Source organism: Trachinotus anak, unplaced genomic scaffold (genome assembly GCF_046630095.1).
Source record: "Trachinotus anak isolate AG129_WGS33_773 ecotype Australia unplaced genomic scaffold, CSIRO_AGI_Tana_v1 ptg000005l, whole genome shotgun sequence".
Lineage (NCBI taxonomy): Eukaryota > Metazoa > Chordata > Actinopteri > Carangiformes > Carangidae > Trachinotus > Trachinotus anak.
This window is the reverse complement of record NW_027273856.1, coordinates 1,263,169-1,281,802: the sequence shown is the minus strand read 5'-3', so window position 1 is coordinate 1,281,802 and position 18,634 is coordinate 1,263,169. Positions and strand designations below refer to the sequence as shown.

The 18,634-nt window shown below is 39.9% G+C and overlaps 1 protein-coding gene across 2 annotated transcripts; it reads right to left on the bottom strand.

The window, feature by feature from the left end:
• Positions 1-549: 549 nt before the first annotated feature.
• sec24d (SEC24 homolog D, COPII coat complex component) lies at positions 550-18,076 on the bottom strand. 2 transcript variants are annotated; one of them, XM_071477614.1, is made up of 24 exons: positions 17,968-18,076; positions 16,654-16,860; positions 15,802-15,904; positions 15,108-15,244; positions 14,668-14,871; positions 14,476-14,622; positions 14,231-14,352; positions 13,964-14,075; positions 13,566-13,693; positions 11,898-12,036; positions 11,589-11,704; positions 10,532-10,656; positions 8,461-8,652; positions 8,187-8,280; positions 7,166-7,282; positions 6,669-6,839; positions 5,893-5,989; positions 5,642-5,787; positions 5,404-5,542; positions 4,757-4,875; positions 4,399-4,578; positions 3,905-4,096; positions 3,184-3,273; positions 550-2,524 (listed from the first exon to the last, which is right to left on the bottom strand). In XM_071477614.1, exons 2-24 carry the CDS (start codon positions 16,802-16,804, stop codon positions 2,384-2,386), a joined length of 3,162 nt encoding a protein of 1,053 aa, XP_071333715.1. In that variant the 5' UTR covers positions 16,805-16,860; positions 17,968-18,076; the 3' UTR covers positions 550-2,383. The 2 variants fall into 2 exon arrangements, with proteins under 2 accessions (XP_071333715.1, XP_071333714.1); XM_071477613.1 differs by having other exon boundaries at positions 14,476-14,871.
• Positions 18,077-18,634: the final 558 nt, after the last annotated feature.

Below are 18,634 nucleotides of genomic sequence, written 5' to 3'. Positions count from 1 at the left end.
CATGTTGTGGACCATAAAGTAGAATGGTTGTCTGACCCCCCCTTGTGGTGACAAGATGAAGAACACATAGAGAGGAAAAACCCATCTTGCCATGTGAACTCAATTAAAGAACATGAAACAAAAAAATACAATTCTACATCCACAGAGGTCATGATATAAGTTTAGTGTATGCTTGCTGTATATGAAGTCATTAAAGAAGAAAGGGCCTTTGTTAAAATATTATTTTATTGTTGATTTAGGATAGGGTTCTAGTACTTTGGATCTTGCAGCTCCAAGTAGAAGTTTGAATATGTACATTTTGCTTTGTGCTGCTGGCTTACTGATGTACAGTCACATCACTCTGAATTTCAATATACTGTTAATGTAATTAATCAATATATTGTTAGAGAGAGCTCAAAATGCTATGTCAGTTGATGCTCAGAGAAACATATTCATACTTGGAACAATAATATTAAATTATATATAATATATTTAACTCTTTAGGTGATTATTTTCCTGTGCCGCAAACAAAATAAAAAAATAAATAAATAAAAAAGTCCGTGGCAATAGTCTGAGTCAAGGGTTTAATTAGACAAAGGTTTTTTTAAGAATTTGAATAAATGTACATGGCACACCACGCCCATGAATTTCCACCATTCTTCACCAACAAACAACTAAACATCATCTTTCCAGTTCAATTCAAATCACTGCTTCCAACTTCAAAATAGTAAGGTACTCAAATTACCTGAGATAAGTTTGCATACAAACCAAACAGATTGAAATCAGCCACAGACTTCGAGGACATACACATTTTAACATATTTTTTCACAACTATTATTATCAACTTAAGGCAGATAGTAAAGTTTTGAAAACACAAGTTGCGTATTTCATGTACAAAAAGACTGTGGGCCACACACACAAGATCAGACAATATTTATCAGATGAAAATGAATGACACAGAAGCGTTTTTCTCTATAAAAAAACAAGCAAAGCAATACAGTATGATGCAATAACTACTGAAACTCATGACTGAAATGTTGCCCATTACAATGAAAAATAATTTTGCAGATTATAGTTATTAGTGTAACAAGATTCCGGTGAATTTGGGTGGTTGAACAGAGCCAGATTTTTTTATTTTCGTTTTAGTTCTCACAGAGGTTTGTTTGCTCTGAAAGTCTGCTGGCACTGTTTTTCATAAAAATATGACATTGTTGTAGGTAATAAAATGAATCACTCCAACAAGAATAAATCATAATGATTAATTTGACAGTTTGAGGGGAAAACTTAATATTTGGACCCAGTAACTTCCTCTCACTAATGCTTCTCGGCGTCATTAGCAGTCCATCCCTCTTTCTCATTACAAATGGAAATAAGTTTCCCTTAAACAACCGTTTTTTTTGGTCTGACTCATCTCATGAAGAAAATATAGTTGGTCCTTGTTCTCTATGTAGAGCAACAGCTGTATTCATTTCAGTGTATTCTCACCAAAACAAGAATGTTTCCTGCGTCACACATTGTGAAGATAAAAGCTCCACCATAAATGGTCAAAGAATCTGACTTTTGGTTGGTGGATCAAATGCTTTGATTTACTAAATTTTCTGTCCTGCCATACCAGTGGCCCTTATTTTGGCATTGTTTCTGCTCAATGATGAATAACTTACTGTGGATACACTGCTTGTAAAAACAAAATGTAGAAACCTTGGTAAGCCATTTGAATTATTTTTGAAATTTCTTTAAGTTTGTTTAAAAAAGAAACTTTAAAATTATATATCAAGACTCCTTTACATTTTTATTCTTTGTGGGAGAGTAACAAACACTGGCAAGGCTTTATTGAGTTTTTAAGTGAACAACTACAGTATGGCCCACAAATAACCCTTTGTCTTATCCAGACCCTGTAAATCTACAAAGTGAAATGAAAAAACGCTTCAATCAACTAAACACAAAGTGGAGATATATGCTGTATTGCTAATGCCAGTGGCTTTTATGCCATTTCAGCCTCAGGGACTGATGTCATTCCTGTCTCCACAGTCCATCACACAAAGTATCTGTGCGGGAACCGCTGGATGTGTCGTCCATTCCATTCCTCCAGATCTACTTGGATGTTCATCAAGTGACAAGTGGTTATTTGAAGATCATACTGTGTGTATACTAAAGGATGACAAAGGCATGTATGAAAGGCAGCTGTGGAAAGGCAGCTGGAGGCTGAATCTCAAAAGGTTCTCCCTGGTTCCTTGTTCCCTCTTCTGTCTTTGTATAACACTTAAAAGTTTCTTTCTATGGACCGTCCTTAAGATTCAAATGGAACCTATTGAGATGGACCCAGTGAGATTTGTGCATGGTCCATTAGATGCCGTGTTTCTCCCAGGCCAGTCTGGATGGGAACACTGAGGACAAGTGTTTGGGGTTAAGTGAGCAGCTGCCTGATCTCTCGGTGAACGTAGCAAAGGAAGTCCATGTAGGAGGCACCACCATGCAGACCTTTATCCTCCACTAGGAACTGACGGAACATCATCTCTGGTTTGTCCCTCTGCCTCACGATTAGGAGCTGAGCCGAGCAAGAAAAGAAAGTTCTAGTTAAAATGCAGTTACTAGCGGCATCCCACCTGCACACTGTACATCAAAATATTTGATGCATTTGATGCAACAAACAACATGAAGTTCAAATTATATGAAAATGTTTCAAATCTAAGTTAACGTGAAAACTGTTTTTGCAAGTGTGACTTGAACTGCACAGTCAATATATTTGTTCTATATTAACTATTCATTCCTGTTCATTTGGCCCATTCTCACTATAAAAACTAGTTGACAGCTGCAAAGTTTGAGTCACTCAATCACAGTCAAACATTTGGTAGCCTATCCATCTATCCATTCTAAGTACTACAAATTGTATTCTTGAACTGTGCTTTGCTTCGCTGCCTCATGTGGAAAATGGCAATGAAAGGGTCCATGTGGCATTTGTGGGGCTATTTCTGTATTTATATACTAACTCCAGTAGGGGGAGGCAGAGGTCATCAAAGACTTTGACAGTTGGCTTCAACTTCTACTTCAGTTGAAGTGTTTTGTCTTGTACTGAGTGATTTAAATCTATAACTAAAAACAGTATGTGAGCTTGTTGATTGTGTTTTAAGCAAAAAATGACAAACCTTTTTTTTTAACTGATAGATTTGGGGATTTTGTTATTGCAACTGGCTTTAATTATCTTACCTTCATGGAGTTCGGCCTCTTTTCAAGCCGGCCGCTGATGATGGAGCGGACTTTCTTTGACATTGGGTTGTCCAGCTCTGGCAGTGCAGACTGAAAAACACACAGATGTTTGGTTAAGTCTAAAATAAAGGTCAGTGACACTGGTTCAACATTGACACATCACAAGGTATAAATTTGAGGATGTAAACCAAGTCAGTTTGATTTATAAAGTAAAGACAACCTAAAACCAATATTTTGTGAAGGTAAAACTTTTCCTTGAAATACTGGCACTGATGGTCTGCCTCCTCCCTGCATGCACCAGAACCATGTGTTGAAGTATTGTTTGTTTTATCTTGAAAATAAGTGTTTCTTTGAACTTAGTATGAGGTTTACATGTTTAAATTATTGTTGACTCAATCAGTGTGGTACACTTTGCAGGTTACAAGTGAAGCTGTTCTACTTTGGGGATGTATCAAATTATTCATATTGGATCAAATCATTGTCTGAGTGTGGGATATTATGAATTCAATCTGAGATATTAAGTATCTTTTTCTCGAAACTGGACTTGTAATTCCAGGGAATATTGCCCAACTAAATATGCAGACATTCTCTCACCATACTGTAATGCTTCCAGGCACCAGAGAGGTAAGAAAATGTCTCATCTGATATCTCTAAACACAGATAGTGTTTTATCTGGTTTATAAATATGTTGAGATCTAAGTGCTATTAAATGAATACCGACCATGTGTCCTTGCAGGTGTGCGAGGGAGGGCAGGTTGAAGATGCTCTGGATGAGGTCAGGTGGGCTTGCTTGGCCCAACCACAGAAACATGGAGTTGCCGTTCTCCAACAGGAACATGCCAGAGTCTGCAAGACGTTCCTCTGAACAGCGTACTGGAGCAGGCAGAGCCTCGCTGCTAATGTCCATGTTGTGCTTAAAAAAAAAAAAAAGATTTATTAGATGACAACATCACCTGACATCTCCCACTATAATGAAAGAAATTACAAAGCACTTGCCACAAACACACATCCCATCCGTCCACCAGATGTATAAAATATTCATCATCCTGATTCTGACTTAAAAATTTCTCCAATTCAAAATCCTTCTGTAACTAATTCCCCTCTACAGATGTACTGAAACTTCTCAGCTGAGGATATTCAGCAGGAGACAAATGTTTATGAGTAGGCTTTTCTCATATATAACTGAGAAAAGTAAGTTTTGACAGTGACCCTCACCAGTGGGATGAGGCGTGGGTAGAGCAGGAGCTGTGTGTCCTCCACCCCCATGGCCATGACCGACAGCCTTTGATGGGCTCTGTCATCTGTGGAGAGCTCTGTGCTGCCCACCAAGGGAGCAGTTTTCATCAGGCTGTTCATGTAGACTGGGAACACCTTCATGGCATCAGGCAGGATCAGCTACATATGGACACAAGCATAAAAAGGTTACTGTTACTGAGACACACATAATACAATAGATGTATTGTCTCTTTAGTTACATACACATCAATCCACAATCCCAAATTTATTTTGTAAGTATCCAAAAATCAAAGCCTGACTTGAACAAAATTTATAGCAGGTGCTGTCCTGCACTGACCTGGCTGGCAGCGGAGGGGCTGGCACAGTTCTTCCTGTAGCAGGCCAACATGTGAGCTGTCTGGTTGACCAGGATCTCCCTCACATTCTTTAGAGGCTGGTTCAAAATGGCACGGTAAGCTGAGTGGCCATGAGAAAAGGTCAGTTAAAAGGGAAGAAGGGGAGGAGAAGAAAAAAAATTAGGCAGTGGAAGAAAGAATGCACAAGGGAGCTGAAGAGTAACAGAAGTGGTGAAAGAAGGCAACTGAAGATCAGTAATACAACTGTGCTTAAGGTTTGCTATGTGCAGATTAGAGAGGGGCTCGGTGTCATCCGTACTTCATATGAAACATGTGGTCCTTATTTCCACAACACATTCTTCTTCTACTCATAAGTCAGTCAGCATTAGTAGATTATCAAATGATGCATGGGGTAAAGTTAACAAAGGCCAGGGTGATACTGCAGTGTAGAGAGGTGAGTGTATAGGATGACTCCCTCCTTAAATTATGGACAGTTCACAGACCGTGGGAGAAGAAGTGCATAATTTTTGCATTTGGTGATAGTGTAACAATCTGTGCTTTAAGCACAAACTTTAATTGGAAGACAAAAGTGTGGGAGAGACAAACTTGAATTGAATTTAAGTCCAGTCAAATGTGAAAGGACAGTCACCTGTTTTGGCGAAGAAGTTGATGAGTGAGTCAGTCTCACAGCTCTTGTACAGCTCTGACAGCTGTGAGCTGCAGTTCAGGCTAAGGTTGTGGATACGCAGGCGTCGCTGGCCGCTGATGGTGGTGTACAGCAAGGCACACTGGGAAAAGAGGTGCAAGTTAAAACCAGACCTTGGGGGTTTAATTCATGACACACTGAGAGCAATACCAATTTAGATTTTTTTTTTTTAAAGACATACCTGCATGAGTGCTCCAGTCTCCTCATTGAGTGTGTCGTCATGCTTGAACTCGACGGTCACAGCCTTGTCACAATCCACAGCTGCCATCTCTATATCTGTGGTGTTGTTCATATGGATGGCACCAAAGAAGTCTGTGGCTCTGAAGCCTGAAGACAGACACACACAAAAATTACTATGAGGTCATTCCTTATGGTACAAAGGTAATTTTGAGTAATCACACACCAGATGGAAGATCATCTACTATTCCTTACCTGTACTTGTACGAACACGCATGATGGCATCAAATCCAATGCTCTTCTGCACATCTTTCCTTAGGTCTCTCAGGAAATGCTCCCCATCTGTCTCCACCTGTCAAGAGGTAATGCACTTGAGTGAGCAGCAAATATCGTATGTGCATAAACTATAACCAGCAGATGGCAGTATAGTCACTATTTGAAGATGACGATGACAACTGGGGCTCACAAATGTACCTCAACACAACTAATTTCCTTTAATACAAAGAGGGATACTTTACTGAAATGTCAGTTTGTGCCATGTGTTTATGAGAAATAATTGAACATTAAATGCGATGATTGAGTTTTTATGGAATGTTAAAATGCTGTAGCTCCTTGTGACAGATAGTGTTTTATGTTTAATGCCTAAATTGTAATGTAATTAATGTAAGTATTTCAGGGTAGGTTTAGGCTATGTGTGTTAAACTGTATTGTACTGCCTTAGCAAGGGATGTGTTTGTACCGTTTGGAGCAATTTCCCATGCTTGTTGCACCATTCCTTTGGGACAGTTTTATATTAGACTGTGGATACTGTGCCAAAATTATTATGTGAACACAACTAGCTTTTAGTAAGCTGCAAATACCTTTGCCAATGTGTTAAATTATGGCTTCCTAGTGTAATTATAAGGAATAAAAACTGAAAAAAACTGTTTCTCACATTGACCATCCTGTATCTTAGATGCATCTGCTTGCAACATAAAGTATGTATTTTGGAATGGCCAACACCAAACTGGTATGCCTGCCTCATGTTGTACCTGGAAGTTATTGTACTTGTAGACGGAGCCTCCGGTGTGCGAGGGCACATCAGCCATGGTTGCCATGTCAACATACTGGCTGGGGAAGAGGAAGAGATCCACACAGCAGCCTTGTGCCACGCAGTCCTTGGACAGTTGCTCATACACTCCTTTCTGAGGCTGGAACAGGGTCTATGGAAAAACAGACATATCAGCTGCATAAATGAGTAGTCCCCTGTAATAACATTCACACATTTCAAACAAAAGCTTAAAGATGGCATCCACCGCTACCTACCACACTCATGCAGGTGAGAACATAGTTCAGTTTCAATTCAATAATTAATATTTAATAAATATTGTTTGTGCATATTGTGCAATGCATTTAGATGTTATTATAAAAAAAAAACAAAAAAAAAACTCCTGCGCTTACTGGAAGAAGATTGAATCCAGGCCGACCCCTGTGTTTACTCAATCTACAACTGCCAGAACTCAAGTCCACTCGAGACAAAACTACTCACTTTCTCTTTCTCAGTGTTGACCAGCTTTTTGTCATCCCTGTTTTTCAGTTTGCCAGGAGCCTCAGCGGTGGGCATGGAGGAGTGGAAGATGAAGAGCTTTCCACTACACTCTGCTGCCTGGAGATGACACAATGATGAGGGAGAGAAATGATTAAAGATCTCCACAAGAAGGGCAGACCAAGGTGTGTAGCGTGTTCCTTCCTGACGTGTTCTTTGTAGCATTACAGTGAAATCATTAGGTCAGGAGGTGCAAACATTCAAATCCTCCAAAGGATGAAATTATTCGAACAAAAATAATCTGTATTTACAGAGCACTCCCCTGTGTTGCCCAATAAACTGATAATGAAAAGATAAAAACGTAAGCGATACTCATAATTAAAACATAAGAAATAAAAAATAAACGCGCAGTCATTGACTGTTTGCTATTGTGTTATATTACAACTGCTTTCAATTAAAACCTGTGTGTGAACTTTTCCTTCACTGTGCGCCAAAAAAATGACCTCATATCACTGTGAAAGTTTATTGGACTTGAAAGTAAACACAAATTTCTATATCAGGAAATAGAAAGTTGTTGCTTCACTGAGATGACAGCTTGAATGAGATCAGATGTCAATGCCGAACTTGGCGTGAGAAATGCATCTAAATTATTTTGACAAATTGAAACAATCTTGTGGGAGTGGGTGCAGTACAATTTTTCTTTTGTTTAGATTTAAATTGGTTGACCTTCTTAGAAAAACACAACATTATGTGTTTTGGCCTTTCTACATTTTATTGGAAACCACAGTGATAAAAATTATAAAAGATTAAAAGAAACCAGGGCATTAGATTTCAGAAATACAGCTGCTGATCAAATATGGCTTGTCAAATGTGAAGCTTTCCACTGAGCTAATAATATTTGATCTTTATAGACACAGACATTACTCTAAATCTAAACCTACAGCAGCCACACATGGTTCAAAGAGTTTGCTGTAGGCCCCTAAATCTTCCACTTCATGCTGACAGATGTCACCCTTTGGCTAACCTTAAATGCCTCCACGCCGGCCTGGATGACAGGGGCAAAGACCGTTTCACTCTCGTTGGTGTCTGCAAACATGTCAGGGATCTGGTCCAGGAGGCTGCAGAGAAAGGGACAGGGTTATGGCTTGCTCAGGGTGTCTCAGAACCGCTTCGGCTGCAGTAGACTCATCATTGTATTTAGCTGTGCCAACCAAAGATATGTAACATTGTCCTCACTGCCTTTTTGAATGCCTTTACATGATAGTTCTTCCACTAACTAATGATGAGCTGCATCTTACTTGTAGATAACAGCCCTCGAGTCATGGTAGTTGACGAGGAAGCCGTCAAGCAGCGGGACAAACATTTCAGCCGTGTCTGAAACCACCATCATCTGGGGCTGGGCCAAAGCGCTCTTCACATTGTAGAAGTGGAGGATCTTGTTGTAAGTGACAAAGCCGACCTTAATCGCTGAGCTGTCCGCAGCTTCCTCTCTGGTAATGGAGAGACAAGAAGCATCTGTGAATTCCATGGTGTTTCTACTAAGTCAGCTGAAATGTTATTTACAATGGCTGCATGTGTGCAGTGTGTAGAATCAATCTAGTCCAAGATGTCAAAGATGTGTTTGTGCCTGCTGTCATGTTTACAAGAAACCACTGTTACTCTGCATTCACTGTTGAGACCCCACTGCTTGCTATGCTATGTCTGCTAAGTTTCTACTACCACTATACCTTCCCTGTTCTACAAAACAGTAAAGCATAGAAGCTATTATATAACAATTTGCACTTTTCTAATGCAAAAGAAAACACAAGACTAGAATCTGGTTTACCTGTGAGATGCACATGACTTTCCAGCACCATTTCACCTGTTCAAAGATCAATTCCTCATCCATGTTAAATAGGCAGGTATAAACATTCTTCCATGATTGAAACATCCAATATGGACTTGTTTATTAATGTTTGAGTATGCGTATGTGTGTGTGCTTGTGTTTGAAAGTCTTATGCGAGGACTCAAAGAGAAAAAAAAAGAAATAACTGCTACAAAACCCAAGTCATTTTTGGTTGTTGAAGAAAACCCATTTACCTTTGAGTCATGTCTGCTATTTTCATTTTTTCCTCTTTCTCTGTTTCCCTCAATATTACAGCCTACTATATCTTATCTATACTATGCCTCTGGACTTGCACTGTTAAAAAAATGTTATTTTGGCTTTAGTAGATAAGTGCTACTTGAAGAAATAAAGGCGCAAAAGCTCCCTGACATTTACCAGAACCTTCTGGATTTGGGTGTGGAACTGGTAGCTACACTGAACATACATCAAAAGCGTTCAACATCATAGTAATTCAAAAGCATTCTTTACTGACACCACCAACTGCACTTTGTAGGTTTCTCTTCTTAAATCATGCAGACAGACTCAGCAACATGTAATGTGGCTTAGATGAGAAAATATATGAACATTAGTCACAGGTGCTGTCGTGGACATAAAAGATTCAGAATGGATCTTATTTTGATCTTTCTCATACCAGACGGTGATTAAAAAATACCAGTGATGATGAAAAAAAATGCCACTGCAAGACTTGTTCTACATCTGGGTTTACTTAAACCAGGCTCTAGCGTAATTTTCAGTGAATTTGGCAAATACTCCAGACTTACATGAACCATATATAAATACAGGGTGTCCAATGTCTTTTAATTTAGTGCCTGGAAAAACAAAAGCAAAGATTCAAACACAGCTGGAGAGGAAGCTTATCTTGAGTACACTTTCTCCTAAGTGTTTAAAAGATGATGTAATGGCAGCAGACAAATATGGATATATTGTTGCTGGCTCTAATGAAGAAGAGAGACGAAAGTTATTTTAGGAGTAACCAGGTGGAGTAAATCATCTTCACCTTCATGATGAATCAAAAAAACTTACTACCGGAACAATGGTTACCACAAATACCAGAGCCATTTGTCCAAGTTTTTGTTTGTTCTGAGTGCCTGCACTGTAATATTTTCCGTTTTTGGAAGGCTTGGCACCCTCCTTAACTGATACCCACCAAATGCAAAACGTCATGCAAGAATATTCAGCTGATGAGAACAAATAGTTGGCTTGATGTTTAGGACATGAGGGGAGTCTGTTTTTGGCAAGACATATGTAGGATGGAAACAGTATTAGCAGCATTTAGTTTGAACTTTGAACAGATTCTGGTACAATTTGTCAAGGATATGGTTTACGTGGAAAAGTGGTTATGGTGGAAGTTATGCAATCCACCCTGAATTTATGTTATCGGGCTCAACAAGTGTAGAGGACTTCTTATAGCAGGTAACAAATATTACATTTCTCCCTGTACTGCGTGAGTGAGTCTGTGTGGTTTTCTGAGGTATGGTGTGTACCTGGGCAGCTTCTCCAGCAGAGTCTTCAGCTCGTCACATATCAGTTTGACCAGACCACTTTTAATGTTGTTGTAGGACACATCAATCATAAAGATGTAGGCAGGAGGATTCGGAGGTTTGTTGTTCTATGGGAGAAGAGAGCGACAGGTGTAATGAGTCATCTGCATCAGCATAAAATACCTTATTTCAAAATGAAATGAGAAAGAATGCTTCCTATGCAAACTTAAGCTCTTGATTAAACTAGTCCTGAGCAAACAAATTATTCCTCTTTTCAGCCCTGTATTCTGTAATCTATGATCTTAATCATAGCACATAAACAACAAGCCCAAAGCCTGGTATCAACCATTAGGTCTTCCACCTTTTGTTTCTGTTATTAGCTCCAAATACCAAAGATGTTTCTATTTGGGCTTGCTTATAACATGGGAGCAGCTATGAGGAGACTGTGGCAGGTATGAATTCCTGAATGAAAGGCTATGGCAATAGAGTGTGTGCTGTGGAGGGATGTCAGTAAGACATTGTTATGTTTCCACAGTTACAACCCATGACAAGACACTCACCTTGCAGGCTTTTGTTTAATCGCTGGCCCGCATAGGGTGTTTATAAGTCTTAATAAACAGAGCAAAAGTAGGCCAGTGGAGTGACTCAGCTTTCCCAATGTACTCTGACCCTCTAATGTTGTTCGCAACAGCCACAGCCTCCATGGGGACACACAATTCATTATCGTCACTGTCGTTTTTTCTTTTAATGTTTTCAAAAGAACTGAGCTGAGCACAGTTTTGATGTAATCAACATGTGCTGAATAATGTAGGGTTGTGTCCAAAAGTTCCCTCAATAATGCAGTCCTGTAGAGGCAAATCTCTTGTACCACATTAGACAGAATTATGTGAGAACAATCAATTTCAAGTGACAAATCTTTTGCATTATCAGTGCATAAACTCTGCTTTACACTCGCAAACAATCCCTGAATTGAAGTGCTTATGTCTACTGATCAATTCAATGCACTCTGCATAATGTGTATTGAATAGTAGTCAACAGATCGTGAGTTGTCCTCATGTACCTTGCAGTAATCCAGGGTTGCTGCAAACTCATAGGATCCCAAGGACAGCTCAGGCCTCTCATAGAAGTCCACCCTCCGGCCCATGTGGTCAAGATGTTGGAAATAGAAGACTGGCACTGGGATAAGACAAATACATTAAACTGAATGTAGAACTGTGTACAACATGGTTTACTTGATTTCTTGTTATTTATGTTTTTAAATTAAATTTCCTTAAATTTTAAAGTTTCCTTTCTTTATTTCAAAAGTTGTTATTTTTCTGGCTGCTTAAAACATTTAGTTTGACAGAGCATTTTTTGCATAGCACTCTACCTTCATTGACACAGTTGCAGAAACCACACTGGTAGCGACGACCACCATCCATAAACTGCATGTAGGGACACATGTAGGCCTTGCATCGATTGCAACGGATGGGACCTGTCTCACCATGGTTCACAACATATAGAGGAGTCTACACAGAGACAGACACAAAATGCTTTAACAACTGTTCCAAGACTAATTCAGGCCCTTGTATTAAAAAAAATACTCTTCCTTTAAAGGAAATTGTTAACTAAACAGTGTGTACTGAAAAGCACGTCTAATATACAATGCATATTACATGGATTATTTCTTTTTTTAGAATGTGTCTGCATTCACTGTGATGTTTCCCACTTTCAGCAATGCAACATTTACCATACTTGGACCATACTCTCGCATATACTGCATATTTATGTAAACTCTGCTCTGTCTCAAGCATCAGTGAAGCAGTTTAATATACACCACAGCACTGAGTACTATACACCAGCCAAAAACTATGTAACACTAAATATTAAAAAAGCTCCCTACATGTCTTGACACAGTATGAATTGAAATGTTTGCTTTAAATGAACTCAATAAGGCAGTGAGTGGGTTTATTATTAGACTGAGGACTTAAAGGTGGAGAGTTTAAGTGTTTACAGTATCTTAGGGCTGTTTACCCAGCAAACAAAACCTGTTGGACGGTAAAACAATAATTTAAACATCTACACACAACAGCATGCTCCTTGTATATCTCTGCTAAGAATATCCTCCATGCTGCACTGGATGGAATTAAATCTGAGAGTATTGTAGACTTAGGTTTGATTGCCTTTGTATAAACCTCCGTCTTCCTCAGTGGTCCCTGCAGATCTGACATTAGCTAATTAGCCTAAAGCCAGATGAGAGAAAGCTAACATTGCCTAAAAAGGCCAATTGGTGCCTGGGACAAGTCGAGTGGAGGGGGAAAATATCTAAGACAGGATTCTTGGACCACACATGATCCAAAGGAGGTCATGCACAGGACAAATTAACTTTTAGTATTAGACATATATCACAGAAGAACTAAATTTGGTGTATACCTATTTTATTACTTTGAATCTTTTAAAATAGAATGCAAATGCATAAATCTCCCGTGGGTAAGTGCCACTTTACGAAATCTCAGACAAAACTAGATCATGTATCTCAAGCTTCCCAAGGACTGCCGTAACGACTACTCTGTTCAATGCAGCAATTCTCCAAAATGAGAAATGCTGTTGGGACACCGTCATAGAGTTCAGACTGCGTAAAAGCATCCCACCATAAGTGTTTTAGTAAGTTTTGTAAGTCCTTGTTGGGATGACAGTGTACAAAATTTACAAAACACAGTGTACTCCGGGGACAGAAATTCTGCTTTGTTCTGCATGCAGTGTTTCCCATGTATAGAAATGAGGCACACCCAAGATGACAGTTGATATTGTATGATTTCTCTTTAAACAAATGTATAGATGTATATATTAGCATTATATTCTCTGCAAGAGTGGGACTTCTGGAACACCAGGAAAATGTGATTTTTTTTTTCTCCACAGCTAAGCTGCTAGGAGTCAGATCAGCCCCTTTTCTCTTTTTTGTCTGATCTTGGCAGGTGATTCTGTATTGTTGATGTAATTCAGCATGTGATTTTAGATGAAGAACTGCCCTTAAGTCACATGTAAAACCATGACTTACCTCATTCTTTGGCAAACTGGCAAAGGGTTTGATGATGGAAGCCAGGGGCACTTGGCACTGTTTGGCCAGATCGGCAGTGCAGGGTAGGGAGTAGGTGGTACATCGTATGAACCTGGGACTGGCATTGCCTAGAATAGAATAGCAAAAAGAACGGTCAGTGACCTTGATGCTATGATGGAGCACATTTGTAATGAAACAGAAAGTGATGTGGCTGGAGTTGTTTACTTTATCATGATAATAAATAGTTAATATTAATAATCCTCTAGGAAATATTAAAGACTATAATTTACAAATGATTCGCTACAAAAAAACATCAAAAACTGCTGAAGTTGATATGCTGAACTTTAACAAATACACAGGCTTTCTAGACGAGTAGATGAGTAGTTATTTTGGTTTACCTTGGTCCTGTGCTGTGAAGTCAGTGGTGACCAGAGGTGGAACCTGTCCCCTGATGTTTGTGCTGAAGACCTGTCCTCCTCGTTGTACTTGGTCATCCTCAATGACCTGAATCTAAAGCAGACAAATTAAGCATTACAGTACAATCTGACAATCCTTTAGAATTGCTGTCTGTATTAATTTTCATTCCTGTTCAGGGCAGAAAATGTGGTATGACATATATGGTATGTGAAACTATGCAGTCCCAGGAGGATTAGTAGTCAACTCACTATGCTTGGGATAGAGTCAGGGTCCAGTTTCTTCTGTGGTGGGCCAGCCAGTGCGGCTGGTGCTCCAGGGAAGGCTCCTGGCATGCCTGGCTGGGGCCCAGCCATGGGCCCCCCAAACTGACCTGCACATTAAAACAGGGCATGCTGGCTATTAGAGGATATTTATTGGCCACAGTATTAAGTGTAGTGATGTGTTCAGAGCTTTGTTTTGCTGACTGAATGTAAGCTGTCAGAGTCAGAGTTACCGGCTTGCTGTGGGTATCCTGGTGGACCAACAGCTCCAGGTCCAGGCTGTTGGAAACCTCCAGGGCCTGGAGGAGGTGGCCCGGGGAAAGGTCTACCCATGCCTCCCATTGGTGAGCCTCCCATCTGTGGGCCTCCCATCTGTGGGCCTCCCATCTGTGGGCCTGCCATCTGTGGGCCTGCCATCTGTGGGCCTGCCAGTGGTGGACCTGCCATTGGCATGTTTGCTGGGGGTGACTGTGGTGGAGACATCGGAGGGGGCATTTGTTGGGGCACCTGGGGTGACTGCGGGCCTGGAGGCATCTGTGGCTGGCCCATTGCTGCTGGAGGAGATGTCTGGAAAGGCTGCTGGGCTCCAGAGCTTGTTGGAGGAGGAGGGCTCTGCATGGGCCCTGAGGCTACACAAAGAAGAAAGTGGCAACAATACAGTAAGCATAGATATGGTTCTTCTAGATCTGATTTTTCAAATTGCAGGAAAGGCTATTACAAAGACCCTGAGGCACCAGTTATGTGGTCATTGACAGAGAATTTGAAAAGCCAGGAATATTTCACTAAGCAGTGAATGCATGTTTGGTTTTTACATATAGCACACCCCGCTGTAGGACCAGCAATACGTATACATAAGAAAACTTACCATAGCTGCCCAAGTTCATAGCACTCATCTGATTGGTGAGCTGCTGTGGTGCAGGTGGACCAGATGAGGCCATGCTGTTGTAAGGGGAATGTTGAGGTTGGCCATACGCAGCAGATACAGCTGGTGGAGCAGGGTACCTGACAAATATAAGAGGATGTCTGTGAAGATTCTCAGTCATCCAAATCGTGGTTGTCCAAGAAAAGCTGAATCGAGGGCAACTGGACTTTGTTGTACATACTTGACTCAGTCCTGAACTGAAGTCTCTTGGAAGAGAGATGAAATCTTTTCAAGTATCTAAAACCAAGTCCAGTTGCCCTCAATTCAAGTTTTCTTGGAGTATAAGAACTGTTAGTAATACACAACAGGTATAGTGTGGCCTCATATTGACAAAATGCATTATGCTTGAAGCTGCTTTAACAAGCAGTAAAATGAGTAAAATGTTAGTAAAATGAGCAGCACCATTGCCTCTGATGCTGTTTTGAAATAATCTGTTCAGACATTTTTTTTTGTGAAAAGATAAAACACAATTCAATTGCCTGTTGTAGTACATCATCACTGAATGTATGTACTGTTTTCTTTACGTAAGTGAAATCATCTGCAACACTTCCTTTACAGATTCTTAACCCACGGTATTTGTGTTGATTTCAGAGAATAAGGTTATTCCAAGCAGCTGCTATTTGGTGAAAATTGTTACCTTTGTGGATGAGCACCATTTTGCTGGACATTTGGATTGTATTGACTGGATACCGGAGGTGGAGGCATACCGGCAGCAGAGGAAACTGGTGATTTCATCATGCCTGCAGTGAGTAAATGACACCATGTGTACAGTATATTGTATAGTCTTCATTATGTCTGAGGGAAATCCAGTCTAGATCCATAATTGTTTCTGTAAGAACGTAAGTGAGCTCAGGGTTCTTTAGAGGGTCATCAAAATGGACATGTGTAGACTAAGTTTGTGTTTCTGTTTTGAATGTATGCTACACAGAGCTAGGTCTGTAATTTGCCTGAATGGATCTCTTTGGCTGATCCAAAAAGAAGCCTGGTTCCAGTGCCCAGGGACTTTTAAGGACTTTTATGGTTTGCTCGCTTCAATGTGCAGTAACATTTAAAATAAAGCCAACAAATTCATCATTTCCTTGCTCATGGCACTGGAACTTAGCATGCATGCTAATCTCTGTGGTATAGCATATGAATCATTTCAAGACTAGAAAAACAAATTCATTCACACATAAAACATGTTGAACGACACAAAACACCTTCAGCTGCAAACTAGGACGTGTTATGAGTTATGTTATATATAATTTGCAAAATACACATTTGAGACCTGTTACTTGAAAACATTTATGTCCACCTAAAACAACAAATTTCCTGTCTGAGAGCTGGGGAATTGCTGCTGATAGAACATCTCTTGCTACAATTGATGTCATTCAAGAATGAATGAGCTGAAATGCACAACAACCGGTGGCAAGATCAGACCTGTTAAATGAAAGCCTAACAACTATGTTATTTGGGAAGTTATCAAGATACAAGAATGAAAGTTCTTTACCCGTTGGTGGAGCCGTGAATGCCTGAGGTGGTCCTCCATAGTGCCCATAGAGGGGCTGTGCAGGACCACTCCCAAATCCACTTTGATAGCCGCCCATCCCTGGCTGGGCCTGGGAGTACGGGGGTGAAGCAACATAACCCTGTTGACTCATTTTGATGGAATGACTGTCACTTTCTTCTCATGCCAAGATGAATGAGTTTTGACAACCTGTGAAGTTGAAAAGATGCAAGATAAAAAATTAAAAAAAACAGTAACTTTAGTGTCTCTACCCAATTTTGACTAATACAAAATTAAATAATAATCTTATTTATCTTATTATTTATCCTCTTAGTATTTTGTTGTAAAAAATTGCACAAATCGTATAGAACCGAAGATTTGCAGTTTGCATCAAGTACTCCTATTTATGTTACCCATAAATGTATTTCTTTAGTAAATCTAGTATGATTACGGGCCACACTAACATCAACTGATATTTGACCTCATGCAATCATCAACACTCGTGTAACATGGACCTTTGGCGTTGCTTATTGAGAGATAAAGCAAGCCTATCTTTGGGATTATCTTCAACATGAGCGGTTTCTGTTTTGCTGTCAGCCATTTAAAAAAAACACTTGTGGCCAACTGCAACTTTCCCCTTAGCTAAGTCTTAGCCCAGACTGTCAGTGGACTATGGATTTCGTTTTCATCTAGGACATACATAATGACATATAAAAGTTATGGGCCTGTAGACTTTTTCAATGTGTCAAATCTTTTGACATGTTGATGAACTTCGGGACAGCAGGGTCAACAAAAATAACAGCTGCGTATTGACAACTCATTGAAAGCCCGTTATTACTGCATAATAAGTCAATATAACACCTTTTAGTCCGACAAAAGGGCATAAAGAAAAATAAATAATAGTGCTTAATAGTTCAGTCCAATAGTTAACTGTATTTGCCACTTCCGAGAGTTGCCACGTCAAAGACCGTTATGAAGGCTAAAAGCCCGAGCATCCCTGCATTTCTTCAATTCACATCCAGCTGAACGGACACTCGTTTGTCCTCTTTGTAGTACAATATTTAGCCTTTGATATGTGGCTTAATACCTTATCGAAAGAGCACAGGGACATGACAGCACAGGCTTTCAGTGTTGATTAGCTCACACGTTGACAGAAAACATCTTGCTAGCTACGCGGAAATTACCACAAAGTTTTCCTTTGCACCAGAAGCGCATTCATCGCGAACGTAAATACTTTAAAACAAAAGGTTAGAGTAAGAATAAGAGCTTTACATTTGTACTGACTACAGGTGTAAATACTGTCGTGATGGTATTTACCTGAATATCGGGTAGAGTCCTCTCCACTGTCTATTGCCCTCAATGAAAGCAGAGTGCCACGTCAAACTCCACCGAAGCACCGGTCGCTATGTTGGTTACGCGACGAGAATCTCCGTTGTCGACAGGAAGACAAACACACTCATCGTTTCCGGTTTCATATTTCAAAATAAAAGCGTTATTGGTGAATAAATATTCTTAGACTATATTCGATTAAGTAAAAACAATGCCTGTTTTAAAATTCATATTTTTCTACCTTCATAAAAGATTTATTTACGTTTCGCACGGCAAAGTATTTGGTCAAAAAAGTTACACCATGCTTATATTTTGAAGAGTAATTATCGGAATTCCTGCTTTTGGTCGATGTGGTTTTAGTTGACTTGATAGCTCGTTGAGTCGTGTCTGACGCAGTACGCATGCGTGAAACAAAGGAAACCCGCATACACGTCAGCACAGGGGATGTGGACCCGTGATACACGCTCTTCATCATTACCTGGACAGTGAACAGCCCTCACTCTCTGTCATCACAGAAACACATCAACGCCAAGCTAGATTTCAGATGGATGAAGACATCAGACTAAAATGATGACAGAGTACCTTAAAGGCATTGATTAGGTCATTTATAGTTGAAGGTATCGATCTAATATAATGTATATGATGTAAATAGGGA

What these genes read in the sequence shown, in the direction of transcription:
- sec24d (XM_071477613.1), bottom strand. Translation starts at nt 16,804, where the DNA reads ATGAGTCAACAGGGTTATGTTGCTTCACCCCCGTACTCCCAGGCCCAG. An exon ending in TCAACACTGAGAAAGAGAAA is followed by an intron (nt 6,840 to 7,165) that starts GTGAGTAGTTTT and finishes GTTTTTCCATAG; the next exon opens with ACCCTGTTCCAGCCTCAGAA. An exon ending in AGAGGCCGAACTCCATGAAG is followed by an intron (nt 2,525 to 3,183) that starts GTAAGATAATTA and finishes TGCTCGGCTCAG; the next exon opens with CTCCTAATCGTGAGGCAGAG.